The sequence below is a fragment of the Xenopus laevis genome, chromosome 8S (genome assembly GCF_017654675.1).
Source record: "Xenopus laevis strain J_2021 chromosome 8S, Xenopus_laevis_v10.1, whole genome shotgun sequence".
In the NCBI taxonomy this organism is placed as follows: Eukaryota; Metazoa; Chordata; class Amphibia; order Anura; family Pipidae; genus Xenopus; species Xenopus laevis.
Window position 1 is genome coordinate 5,696,310 of NC_054386.1, and position 14,098 is coordinate 5,710,407.

Genomic DNA, 14,098 nt, shown 5'->3' on the forward strand with positions numbered 1-14,098 from the left:
TTGGAGCAAGCAAATAAATCCCAGGGGAGGGATGACTCACCTGCTCATATAATGGATGAGATGCATGTTGTGTATCATAATCAGAATAGCAAAGTAAGAGACACTACTCTATGCACAGTCAGTTTATGGAAATATAGAATTGTCATCTGCCTGTTATTTATTTAGCTTTTAGCCTACAGAACTGGCACATCTGACCTTGCAAAGAAATACTGACTCCTGAAATGAATTGTATTTTAAAGGATAAGTAAACCTTTAAAAAAGTGAATGTAAAATTGACGAGGGGGCTATTCTAAGGACTTTTGCAATGTACATTCATTATTTATTCTGTTTTTATTGCGAGATATTAGGGGATACATGTACTGTTGATATGAATGAATTTTGTTACAACAGCGCCACCTGCTGGTCAGTTTCCCACCAGTCTGACCACCAAGTAGTCAAGGAAGTTGTCAGGAGAAAGAAAGAGGCTGCTCTGATGTTCTTATGTCTATTTCTTAGGGAAAAAAAATAAGAAACCTTTCTCACATCTTCCGAACATCAGTCTCTTTCTTTCTCCTGACAACTTCCTTGACTACTTGGTGGTCAGACTGGTGGGAAAATGACCAGCAGGTGGCGCTGTTGTAACAAAATTCATTCATATTAACAGCACATGTATCCCTTAATATCCTGGAATGAAAAAACAATAAATAATGAATGTACATTGCAAATATGCTTAGAATAGCCCCCTCATCAATTTTACATTCACTTATTTTAAACGTTTACTTATCCTTTAAGGGAAATGTTGTGCAACTGTTCCAGGTTCATTTCATAGCAAACACTACACAATTCCGCTCTTTATTCTGTTTAGAATGAGTCCATTTATCAGCAGGATCGGCGGCAAAACACGTGAATTCGCCACGTATTCACGCCAGCCAAATTTATTCGCCCATCACTACTGATGACCTGTAGGGATGAGACCCCACTAGTGATGTGTGGGCCAACCCCGAAACCAACCCGGGTCAGGCGGATTCGGGGCGACTCCTGCACAAAATCTTCGGGTCGCGACCTAGTACTTCCGGCGCCGGAATTTATAGACTTCCGCCTGCCCCAAACCTTTTGTGACATCACTGCCAGGGTCTATAAAAAGAAGGCAAGAGTGGGCCCACTGGTGATGGTTGTTACCATTTTGAATACGTACCCTCCTGCATGTTACTGACACTGCACCTGCAAAGTCTGTCTAGCAGTATAAAACTGCTAATATTTTAGAGCCGGAATGTAAATTGTAAAAATGCTCAGAGAACTAAATTTACATTCATTCATTCATTTTTTTATTTTTATTTTAGATCCTCTTTAAGTGGCCCTTTTGGTCCTAAGAAAAACGACATGTTAGTGTTGCATGTTGGTGTCTAACCTTAGCTGCCTTAAAGGGCATGTAAAGTCAAAAAATTAAAATCACATTTTTACTTTAATGAAAAAGAAACCTATCTCCAATACACTTTATTTAAAAAATGTGTACCGGTTTTATAAGAAACCTGACTGTATGCAGTGAAATTCTCCCTTCATTTACTGCTGTGGATAGGAATTGTCAGACGGTCCCTAACTGCTCTGCAGGGAAACAATCATACTTATGAACAGCAGGGGGAGCCCCCGCCTTACTTCCCAGCCATGCAGAACTTAAGCAGCTTTGTTTGTTTCCCTGTAGAGCAGTCGGCGACTGTGTAGAGATTTGTGTTTTTTATTTTTGCCTTTACATCCCCTTTACTGTTTCCAACTCCAGCCGCAGGGACAAAGATCATGGAGCCAGATTTAAACAGATAAACTGGGATTCTATTTGGAGGATTATTTTGCTGCAGCCACTGGTTCTGCAGAGTTGGAGAAAGTTTGTATTAAACAATACAAAAACTATAAAATCCACATTAGATTACATGACAACACAGGAACCAGTGCAGTCTGTATATTCTGATTATTAATCAGTCTTGTGTATCGGCTTCTGGCAGATATTATTTGACTTGTGCTGTTTTGATCATTTATGACGATCCCTAAGCAGCCCAGATCACACTGAGCATGTGCACAGTCTTGGTCTTGCAAAGATGTATAACAAAGTTACAAGATGGTGACCCCCTGTGGCCAACTTTGAAAACATAAATCATTTGTTTGATTAGGCTTGTGGTGCAGTAGGTTCATGTTTAGTATACAAAATACAGCATTTCTAGCCTTATTCTATTTTACACTTTACTTCCCATATAAAGGAGAATTCAACCGTAAAGTAAAAAAAAAAAACCCTACCCTACATAGACCCCCATTCCCCCTCCCTCCCCCAGCCTAGCTACTACCCCCGGGCAAATGCCCCTAATCTTTACTTACCCCTCGGTGCAGATTCCGACTAGTGATGGGTGAATTTGCGACGTTTCGCCTCGCGCGAAAACCGGAGTCTCATTTTTGACGGCGCCCGGCGAATTTTTGCCGAGAATTTTCGCGGGCGTTTCGCGAATTTATTCGCTGGCGGCGAATCGCGCAAATTCGCCGCGAATAAATTCACCCATCACTAATTCCGACCAGTGGAGTTCACGGGCGTCATCTTCTTCTCGTCAGTAATCTTCGTGAAGTAAGTGGCGTATGGACGCATGCACAGTTGGAGCAATTTTCTGTTTCTCGACAACTGCGCATGCGACCGAAAGTTACGGAAATTGCCGAATCGCCCCTCTCATTCTGCAGATTACTGAAGAGCCAGAAGACGGCTGCCGTGAACTCCGCTTTACAGAATCTGCACCGAGGGGTAAGTAAAGAGTCAGGGGGAGGAGGGTCTATGTAGGGTAGGGGGGAAGGGTTTTTTTTACTTTACAGTTGAATTTTCCTTTAAATCTACAAGTAGAATCTGCCTGTGGTTATTTGAATTCTTTTTTTTTTTTTGCTTCAGTTTTCACTGTTGAGTGCTCTGACATTCCTCTCAATGATAAAATGTTTTTTTCTACCGCATTATATTATAGCGCATGGGTGAGTGGGTATGTAATGAGTCCACAATAACACCAATTATATTTCATTTTAGTAGACTGGAGTAGATAGAGAATGGTTCAGTAGGCTGAAACAATAGACACCGAGAAGCAATGAAATTGGGTCAGTTTCCCATGTTTTTCCTCTATGCCTTTGGCGTAAATCTTGGCAAGCTCCATGGGGGGAGGGCTCCTCATTCCATTTACACTAAAACTGAAAATTATTCACAGACATTTCATAATCAAATTGGTTGTGCTAATACTGTAGCTCCCTTTGTATGATTCATTTTTTGTTGCGTTGAGTCCGGACGACTGCAGTATGTTACCCACCAGCACTTGTTTACCCCAACGTATAATTGAATCGCTCCTGTAGGTTTGGATAAAACACAACAAATCAGTGATTCCATAATTAGATGGAATTAAAAATGAAAGGCTTATATCTAATAAAATAAAAGAATATAAGGGGGTTATTTATCGAGGTCTGAATATCCCAACCTCGAATAATTTGTATTTGGATTTGGCTGAATCCCCGAATCCTTCGCTAAAGATTCGGCTAAACACCGAACCGAATCTGAATCCTAATTTGCATTTGCAAATTAGGGGTTGGAAGGGGAAAACATTTTTTTACTTCCCTGTTTTGTCACAAAAAGTCACGCGATTTCCCTCCCCGCCCCTAATTTGCATATGCAAATCAGGATTCAGGTTCGGCTGGGCAGAAGGCAGAATCAGAATCCTGCTGAAAAAGGCCGAATCCCGAACCGAATCCTGGATTTGCTGCATCCCTAGTTTTTGGAGCAAAAAAAAAAAAACGAAGAATTTTTCGAGATGGTCTAAAAACTCAGAATCTGAAACCCCGGCATCTAAAAGCTGTCGAGGTCCTGTATAAGTCAATGGGGAAGGTCCCACTTTCTGCGCTGATGTCCGTACCGATATCCGATGAATTTGGGATTTCTGCTCAAAAAAAAGAAAAAATCATAGGGGTATATTTATCAAAGAGTGAAGTTAATAGTGAAGTTCCGCCACTAGAGTGAAATTCCGACACTCTCCATTCATTTCTATGGGATTTTTCACTTCACCCATTGATAAATATGCCTTTCAAAATCCCATAGAAATGAATTGAGAGCTGCGGAATTTCACTCTAATGGCGGAACTTCACTCTTTGATAAATTTACCCCATAGTTTTTCAGAAAAATTTGGAGTTTTCGGGGAAAGCTCAGAAGTTTGCCAGACCCTATTTTTTCTGACTTTCTGGAATTCGGAGTTGCTCGGATTTCTAACTTAGATACTGAGATACATTTGGACCTTGATAAATAACCCCCTTAATGTGGATTTAGTAGATTGTAGAGATCGCTAGGCAAACTATAGATGAAGAATAGCAAAGGAAAGGTGGGTTCATACGGCACAAAAATAAGGCAATGCACAAAAGGCAAATAAAGTGCACAGACACAGTGAGCTGGATTCACTTGTTTGCGCAACAAAAGAAACATTGGTAAAATACAGGGATGGTATAAAGGCATAACTCCCAACATTTTGGAAATAGAAAGAGGTACAAAAATATGACCACGCCCATTTTGTGGCCACCTCTAATTACCATGTTCACTTTATAAAATTTGGCAGGTTATGAAAGTTTGAACACATTTCTGTGGTTTTTATGTGTTATTACAGTTTTGCAAGTGAAGATGAATTGCCCTTTAAGCTGCGTCACAGTTTCCCCAAGAGACCTGGTTATCTTAAATTGTTACAATTGCTTCTTTGCTTATCTTAAATTGTTACAAAAGTATCCAAGTGCACCTGGCACATATGCTGGGCTCTTTGCCAAAAGCCAATTAAGTTAGAAACTTTGTATCTTTTTCTGGCTGTTCAGTGCAGGAGATCAAAGTACATTTTAGTAACAATCCAGGACTGCGGGTTGAGCTATCAAAATCGTGACTGTCCCACTAAAAACGGGACAGTTGGGAGGTATGTAAGAGCAGTTGGGATTGGAGGGGATATCCTATTGAATATGCAATACATTTGCCACTGGGAAAAGCCCATTAAAGAGGTTGTTCACCTTCCAAACACTTTTTTAAGTTCAGTTGTTTTCAGATTGTTCCCCAGAAATAACGATTTTTATCAATTACTCGCCATTATTTATTTTTTACTGTTTTTCCAAAATTTGTGTGTAAAGTTAAATGTTTGTGTCTCTGGTGTTCGAGTCTGACAGCTCAGTAATTCAGGTGCAGATTCTAAACTGTTATAATTTTGCAACAATTAGTTGATTTCTCAGCAGCATCTCTGGAGTATGAGAAACTATTGTATCAAGTCTCTGAAACTCAGAGATTCTGCTCAGCAGGGACATTGATACTAAATGTATCAATTTAGAACAGTTGGGACATTGATACTAAATGTATCAATTTAGAACAGTTTACAGGGTCGGCGACCCTTCTCCTCCCAGAGCTGCTTTAGAAGGTGAAACATGAAACTACTCTTTAATATTAGAAAAACGGTGACACATAGAAAATAGTAAGTAATTGGAAAAAGTTGTTATTTCTGGTGATCTATCTGAAAACTAGTTGTTTGAAGGTAAACAACCCCTTTAAAAGGTTATCATTATTAATCATTTATATGTTATGCAACAGGCAGAGGAATAATGGGCTGGCTTCCTCCATGAATACAGTCAGGCCTTTGTGTGTAGCTTCCCTGCACTCTGAGATAATAGAAAAATTGGATTTTTGAGATTTGTTTGCATGTAAAGTAGAGCTGACACAAAATGCCATGAAAGATAAGGGATGTACAGAATGGTAATTGCAAAAATATTAGGGATGCACCAAATCCAGGATTCGGCCTTTTTCAGCAGGATTCAGATTCTCCCCGGCCGAACCGAATCCTAATTTGCATATGCATATGAAGGGTTCAGGGGTTCGGCCGAATCCAAAACAATGGATTCAGTGCATCCCTAAAAAATATGTCAAACAATATTTTTAATACTCTTTATGCGCCTATTAGTAACAGATAATCTGGAACAGGCAAGGAAGGAATTGTTGCTCATCTGCTTTTCTAATAAGGGTTAAACCTTTTAAAAATGCTGCAGTAATGGTTTGTTTGACAAGAGAAGCCCTGAGTGTTTCGGGGAGGGTGTCCTTGCCAGAACTCTGCATATTTCTGTTCTTGCTTAGAATTCTGTGTACCAATCTCTTGTGTTCTGGACAGCGTTCCTTGACAAAGGAGAATGACTGAGCATTTTCTCCATCAAACTTAAACTCCGTGACATTTATCAGCAAGTCTGCTCTGCCATTGGCCAGGGAATCGTGTTTTCTAACTGATGGACTGATAACATTGTATTTTGAAATTGACCATGATTTATCGCTGTATAAACCAGGGATCTGCAACACTTTATTCTCCCTTTCCCGCTGGGGTCACAGTCCAGATCTTTGGCATGAACAAAATTCTTGTTTCGCCTCCTGTTCACCAGAAACGGATCTGTTTCCAGTTCGTAAATAAAAGGCTGCTTTTAGTTGTTCTTTTCTATAGATACACTGAGCTTTCCATAAATAATTGTATGACATTAGGGGGCCCATTTACTTAGCTCGAGTGAAGAAACGAATAAAAAAAACTTCCAATTTCGAATGTTTTTTTTGGCTACTTCGACCATCGAATGGGCTACTTTGACCCTCGACTTCGAATCGAACGATTCGAACTAAAAATCGTTCGACCATTCGATAGTCGAAGTACTGTCTCTTTAAGAAAAACTTCGACCCCCTAGTTCACCACCTAAAAGCTACCAAAGTCAATGTTACCTATGGGGAAGGTCCCCATAGGCTTAACTAGCTTTTTTAGGTTGAAGAAAAATCGTTTGATCGATGGATTAAAATCCTTCAAATTGAACGATTCGAAGGATTTAATCGTTCGATCGAACGATTTTTCGTTTGATCGAACGGATAGCGCTAAATCCTTCGATATTCAAAGTCGAAGGATTTAGCTTCGACAGTCGAATATCGAGGGTTAATTAACCCTCGATATTCGACCTTAAGTAAATTTGCCCCTAGATGTGTTGTATTTTGTCAGCACTTTTTCTGGAAATAAAGAGTTCAAAGCAATTAAGTGGTAAAGCCTAGCCTGTTATCGGTTTGCATATGAGAATAATGCAGGGAGTAGCTCTAAGGCTATACTATAAAGCCAGGGTCAGACTGAGGGGCCTGGGGCCCACCGGCGCTGCTGTCCAGGGCCCCCCTGGCCCCCCCATGCTGCGCTGCAGTGCGTGTGCGATTGCGCATTCTTTTGCTGCGACCACCCAAAAAAGGGTGGTCGTGGCAGGAAGAATCCAGTGAATCTGGGAGTAGATCTCGGCTGGTGGGGCCCACAAGAGCCTTGGCCCACCGGGTTTTTTCCCAATGTACCGCCAGCCCAGTCCGACACTGTATAAAGCTAATTTGTCCACGAAATTGGCTTCTGTACAGAATGAGGTCACAGTGCCTTGTTATGCTTAAGAGAAAACAGAACTGCCTCAAAATTAGGGATGCACCGAATCCACTTTTTTGGATTCGGCCGAACCCCCGAATCCTTCACAAAGGATTCGGCCGAATACCGAACCGAATCCGAACCCTAATTTGCATATGCAAATTAGGGATGGGAAGGGGAAAACATTTTTTACTTCCTTGTTTTCTGACAAAAAGTCACGCAATTTCCCTCCCTGCCCCTAATTTGCATATGCAAATTAGGATTCGGATTCGGTTCGGCCAGGCAGAAGGATTCGTCCGAATCCGAATCCTGCTGAAAAAGGCCGAATCCTGGATTCGGTGCATCCCTGCTCAAAATATAACGTATCTTTATATACGGTATATGCTTTTTATATATTATATCTATTGATATCAAAATAGATTCAGTGCATCTCTACTGCCTAGTATTAGTAAAACATTTTAAAGGATAAGTAAACCTTTTGTAATGTACATTCATTATTTATTTTCTTTTTATTCCAAGATATTAATGTAAATATGTACTGTTCATATGAATGTGTTCTGTTGCAACAGCGCCACCTGCTGGTCAGTTTCCCGCCAGTCTGACCACCAAGTAGTCAAGGAAGTTGTCAGGAGAAAGAAAGAGACTGATGTTCTTCTGCTTAGGAAAAATATAAAAAAAAACTTTCTTAAACCTTTCCTAAGCAGAAGAACATCAGAGCAGCCGCTTTCTTTCTCCTGACAACTTTCTTGACTGCTTGGGGGTCAGACTGGTGGGACACAATTCATTAATGTTAACAGTACATGTATCCCTTAATGCCATGTCTACACATTTATGCAGATGAGACGTGTCATATGACATTCCCTATGCCATATGTTCTGTGTATGGTATTATGTATATTTATTTACGTTGACAAATGATATCAGCATTCAAAAATGCAAGAAAAAATCATGATAATCAGGAGCAGCATCAGAAAGGGATTTCCATCTCTTTATCAAACACTTACACTAAAGGTGGCCATTGATGTAACAATTATGATCTTTCCTGATCCTGTTTACAGGAAAGATTGTTCATTTCACACGTATAGAGCTGAATGGTCAGATATACATATAGAAACAATAGAATTCTACCTGTATCTGACTATCTACAAAGGTGGGCAATCAAAATTTTCTGGCCAACGTCTTCTGCCGATATTGGTCAACTTGTCTCCTGAAATAATACACAATATTAAAGGGGAAGTAAAGTCTAAAATAGAATAAGGCTAAAAATGCTGTATTTTGTATACTAAACATAAACATGAACTTACTGCACCACAAGCCTAATCAAACAAATGATTTATGCTTTCAAAGTTGGCCACAGGGGGTCACCATCTTGTAACTTTGTTAAACATCTTTGCAAGACCAAGACTGTGCACATGCTCAGTGTGATCTGGGCTGCTTAGGGATCGTCATAAATTATCAAAACAGCACACGTCAAATAATATCTGCCAGAAGCCGATACAGCAAGACTGATTAATAATCGGAATATACAGACTGCACTGGGTCCTGTGTTGTCATGTAATCTAATGTGGATTTTATAGTTTTTGTATTGTTTAATACAAACTTTCTCCAACTCTGCAGAACCAGAAGCTGCAGCAAAATAATCCTCCAAATAGAATCCCAGTTTATCTGTTTAAATCTGGCTCCGTGATCATTGTCCCTGCAGCTGGAGTTGGAAACAGTAAAAGGGATGTAAAGGCAATAATAAAATCCAATACAAATCTCTACACAGTCGCTGACTGCTCTACAGGGAAACAAACAAAGCTGCTTGAGTTCTGCATGGCTGGGAAGTAAGGCGAGGGCTCCCCCTGCTGTTCATAAGTATGATTGTTTCCCTGCAGAGCAGTTAGGGACCGTCTGACAATTCCTATCCACAGCAGTAAATGAAGGGAGAATTCAGTCAGATTTCTTATAAAGATGGTACACATTTTGTTATTAAAGTATATTGGAGATAGGTTTCTTTCATTAAAGAAAGTAAAAATGGGATTTTATTTTTTTGACTTTACATTCCCTTTAAGATGCAAAATTTGCATGTATTTTATCATCTGTGCCATCCCTTGTCAAATCTGTCGATGTTTTAAAAATACATTTCTTTTAACGAAATCTCTGCTTTGTATTGCACCCACAGACGCTGCCTATACAAACCTTAGTCAGGTTCATGATTGACATCTGCAGTGGGATGGAATACCTTAGCTCTAAGCACTTCATCCACAGGGACCTTGCCACCCGCAACTGCATGTAAGTAACATATAAAATCAGTACTCTAATCAGCTGCTTAATAGTCTATAATATACCTTTTCCTAGTGATTGTGATTTGCTACATGTTACAACATTAGACTTTCTCTTGCTCTGGACAGTTTGCATTTATGATCAATTTATGAATACCTCCAAGGCAAACTAGTATCGGGAAATTAGGGATGCACCGAATCCAGGATTCTGCCATTTTTACGCAGGATTCGGATTCGGCCAAATCCTTCTGCCAGGCCGAACCGAATCCTGATTTGCATATGCAAATTAGGGGCAGAGAGGGAAATTGCGTGACTTTTTGTCACAAAACGAGAAAGTAAATTTTTTTTCTCCTTTCCACTCCTAATTTGCGGTTCGTATTCGGTTTGGTATTCGGCCGAATCTTCCAAGAAGGATTCGGGGGTTCGGCCAATCCAAAATAGTGGATCCGGTGCATCCCTACGGGAAATTAACAAAAATAAATTAATGACTTAATGCGATGGTTCCCTGTTCTGTCCATGCTGGGCTACAAGGCAGACATTTATTTATGAAAGTGAAGGTATTGCATATTGCCCTGCATATAATAATTGGGCGCAAAGAAAAAACAAGCAAAGTGAAGTCTTCTGAAATCAGGAGGTATTTACTTGGCTCATGCCATACACATAGCACTGCATCCTCTTGCAACTGAGTTGGCATCTTGTATCTGCTTTATACATAATCAAACTCAGAAGTGGATTCAAAACATGGAAGTCGGCTGTACGAAACATCTATTTATGTTTTATTTCAAGACTTTGTATGGGATGGGACATCATTTTAAGGACTTAAATTGCTTTCTCTTGCATATAAGCAACATTTTATATAGTAAGCCTATATTAAGTTAAATGGCTGCTGTGCCTTTTCATGTGTAAAGTAGCCCTAGTTATCCCCTATTTATCTTAAATGATTGCTCTTATAATGGCCTCTACTTATCTTTGGTCTCTCTAGCCTATATCCTATGTTGCACTGCCAGCAGTATACGTTTTTGCTGAGGTTGTGTACAAGCTAATCTAGATGTCATGTCACCTGGAAAGGGGGAGAGATATGATGATGATGAAACATATGGTAGATCCAGGGCCGGATTTACATAGCAGGCACCCCTAGGCACGCTGTTGTTCATCGCCTCCATCTTCTCCCTTTTACTCCCTCAAATTGTCATCATCGGGACCAGATCTCACCAAAGTTATACTAAGAGTTGCCGCCCACCCAGTTTTCACCCAGACAGACATTTTTATTTCGAAGGGCTGCCCAGGTCAAAATTGCCTGCACAGTTTTCCAAATAAGGAAAACCGGGGCGGTATTTTCTATGATTGACCCGGGACCACCACATCACAGCCCCTGATGTCACTGCCTCGTCACTTCATTGCCCCGCCTCACCACATCACAGTCTCGCCCACTGCCGGGGTTGCACAGTGCAAAAACATGGCAACCCTAGTTATACTTCCATTATTCTATTACATGTGGTACAGTTCAAGTCAAAATACAGTTGGCCAGTCATCACCACAAAGGTGCATGATTTCACTTATAGAAAATGATCCTTTTCTTTTGTGATCTATTCTTTTGGCATTGTGTGAAAATAACTTGCGTGTGTAATTTTTCAATCATGTGTAAAATGTATATTGGTCTGGTAAATAGGCAACTTGGCCTACTGCCAAAGCATCAGACCCTTTAACTTCTTACCATTTGTCCTGGAAGTCTATTTCATAAAATGTAATAAAATCTAATCTAATTATACCATTGGTAAATGCCCCTAACTCTTTACTTACCCCTTGGGGCAGATTCAGTGCATCGGAGTTCATGGGTACCATCTTCTTCTCTTCGGAGCAGGGAGGGGGGTCTATGTAGGGTAGGGGTTTTTATTAGCAAGGGTTTTGTTCTCCTTTAAGTTCCTAAAATGTAACATCTTGGGGCATATTTAATAAAAGATAAAGAGAACATTTTACTACTCCAAAACCATTTCACTATGATGTACATGTAGAGACTTGTGGAGTATTTTCTACCTCCCCTTTATGTCTTTTCTTTCCTCAACCCCATTGGTAAACATTTTGCTGCTGAACTCTTGGTGCCTTTCATATATTTGAAATCTCACATCATAACCAGTTGTGTACTTTTCAACACTACCTGTTGCTTTCCAATTGGGAATAATAAAATTCAAATGATACAACAGACATGGGGAGAAAAAAAATACTTGTGAACTTTGTGCCAGAGAAGCCGGAATACTTGTTGCCCTGATTCATCCTCTGGTTACACCTTCATTCTGGAATGTGAGCTATATAACTGGAATGTTTGGAATTTTTGTAACACTACACTCCAATTTGTACCCTTTTCTTTGTATAATGTATATTGGCTCTGCCGCTTTGGTCATTTTATACTGAATCAACCACCATGATTTTATGAGGCACGTAGATATCACTTAGAGTGGCAAAACTGGAGGTGATTGGCTCAGAGCTCTGTTTGAAGACCTCTACTGGTGCCTATGGAGACTTTGTCTGGGGTGTTTGTTCCAGTGCCTGCGTGATTAGCTATCTGAAAAATGTGATTTAGTGAAATATATGAATCCTTTAGAATAACCAAATTGTTAAAGGGGAAGTAAAATCTAAAATAGAATAAGGCTAGAAATGCTAAACATAAACATGAACTTACTGCACCACAAGCCTAATCAAACAAATGATTTATGCTTTCAAAGTTGGCCACAGGGGGTCACCATTTTGTAACTTTGTTATACATCTTTGCAAGACCAAGACTGTGCACATGCTCAGTGTGGTCTGGGCTGCTTAGGGATCGTCATAAATGATCAAAACAGTACAAGTCACATAATATCTGCCAGAAGTCGATACAACAAGACTGATTAATAATCGGAATATACAGACTGCACTGGGTCCTGTGTTGTCATGTAATCTAATGTGGATTTTATAGTTTTTGTATTGTTTAATACAAACTCTCTCCAACTCTGCAGAACCAGTGGCTGCAGCAAAATAATCCTCCAAATAGAATCCCAGTTTATCTGTTTAAATCTGGCTCCATGATCTTTGTCCCTGCAGCTGGAGTTGGAAACAGTAAAGGGGATGTAAAGGCAAAAATAAAATCCAATACAAATCTCGACACAGTCGCCGACTGCTCTAAAGGGAAACAAACAAAGCTGCTTGAGTTGTGCATGGCTGGGAAGTAAGGCGGGGGCTCCCCCTGCTGTTCATAAGCATGATTGTTTCCCTGCAGAGCAGTTAGGGACCGTCTGACAATTCCTATCCACAGCAGTAAATGAAGGGAGAATTTCACTGCATACAGTCAGGTTTCTTATAAAAACGATACACATTTTTTAAATAAACTATATTGGAGATAGGTTTCTTTTTCATTAAAGAGAGTAAAAATTTGATTTTATTTATTTTTTGCCTTTACATCCCCTTTTTAATTATTTATTAGTATAGTGGTGGAATAGGTCATACCGCCTCACCGCTGTTCACATGAGTCCCTGCCCCAGTGGAGTTGACAATGGAAGGTCCCTGTGCCACAATTGCTATGATCAGTTTATTAGGAGCAAATTAACCTTCCTGCATTAAACGATGATTTTCTTGTTGGGCCCCTGGGCCCCCTGAGTGGACTGGAGTGGAATCTCTATGTCTAACTGCTTTAGCTTGTATCAGCGTATCCATTGTAAACAGAATTACAATAGCTAAATAATTCATAACTCTGCTGAATCCAGCAATAAATGACAGGTCTGGCTGTTCTGGAATTCAGGCACTTGAGCAATGTCTGACTGAAGGCCAAACAGAAAGATGATAACAGGATTTCATTTAAGAGCCCCTCAGCAAAGCGCCATGACACCAGCACAATTCCTCTACTTAATTCAATTTACAGCTCCTAATCTGCAAGAGACTGAGGCCAATTAAGCAGATGGCTTGTTTTTTTATTTATTTTTTAATCTCTTTATCAAAGGGGAATAAAAGCATCAACATCTCTTTTCTGTCACAGAAAGAATATACATTTTTAGGGGGTTATTTAATAGGAGGGGAAAGTGTCACAAACTATGGCAGAATTCAGTGCAGGTTTCCCAGGAAACTATAGGAAACTGAGGAATATATTTGCCTTAAAGGGAAACTGTCATGAGAAAAAATTTGTATTCAAAACACATCAGTTAATAGTGTTGCTCCTGCAGAGTTCTGCACTGAAATCCATTTCTCAAAAGAGCAAACAGATTTTTTTATATTTAATTTTGAAATCTGACATGGGGCTAGACATATTGTCAGTTTCCCAGCTGCCCCCAGTCATGTGACTTGTGCTCTGATAAACTTCAGTCACTCTTTACTGCTGTACTCCAAGTTGTAGTGATATCACCCCCTCCTTCTTTGCAACCATTATGGCAGCAACCACTCATATGCAGTGGTGTAACTACTCACCGGC

At 40.0% G+C, this 14,098-nt stretch overlaps 1 protein-coding gene across 2 annotated transcripts in view; it reads left to right on the forward strand.

Annotated features, from left to right (window-relative positions):
• tyro3.S (TYRO3 protein tyrosine kinase S homeolog) overlaps positions 1 to 14,098 on the forward strand; it is a 73,818-nt gene that overhangs the window by 53,356 nt on the left and 6,364 nt on the right. For both annotated transcript variants that reach the window (XM_041574922.1, XM_041574921.1), the window contains one exon: positions 9,567 to 9,676. In XM_041574922.1, the coding sequence (XP_041430856.1) occupies positions 9,567 to 9,676 (110 nt within the window). The remainder of the gene's footprint in view (positions 1 to 9,566; positions 9,677 to 14,098) is intronic.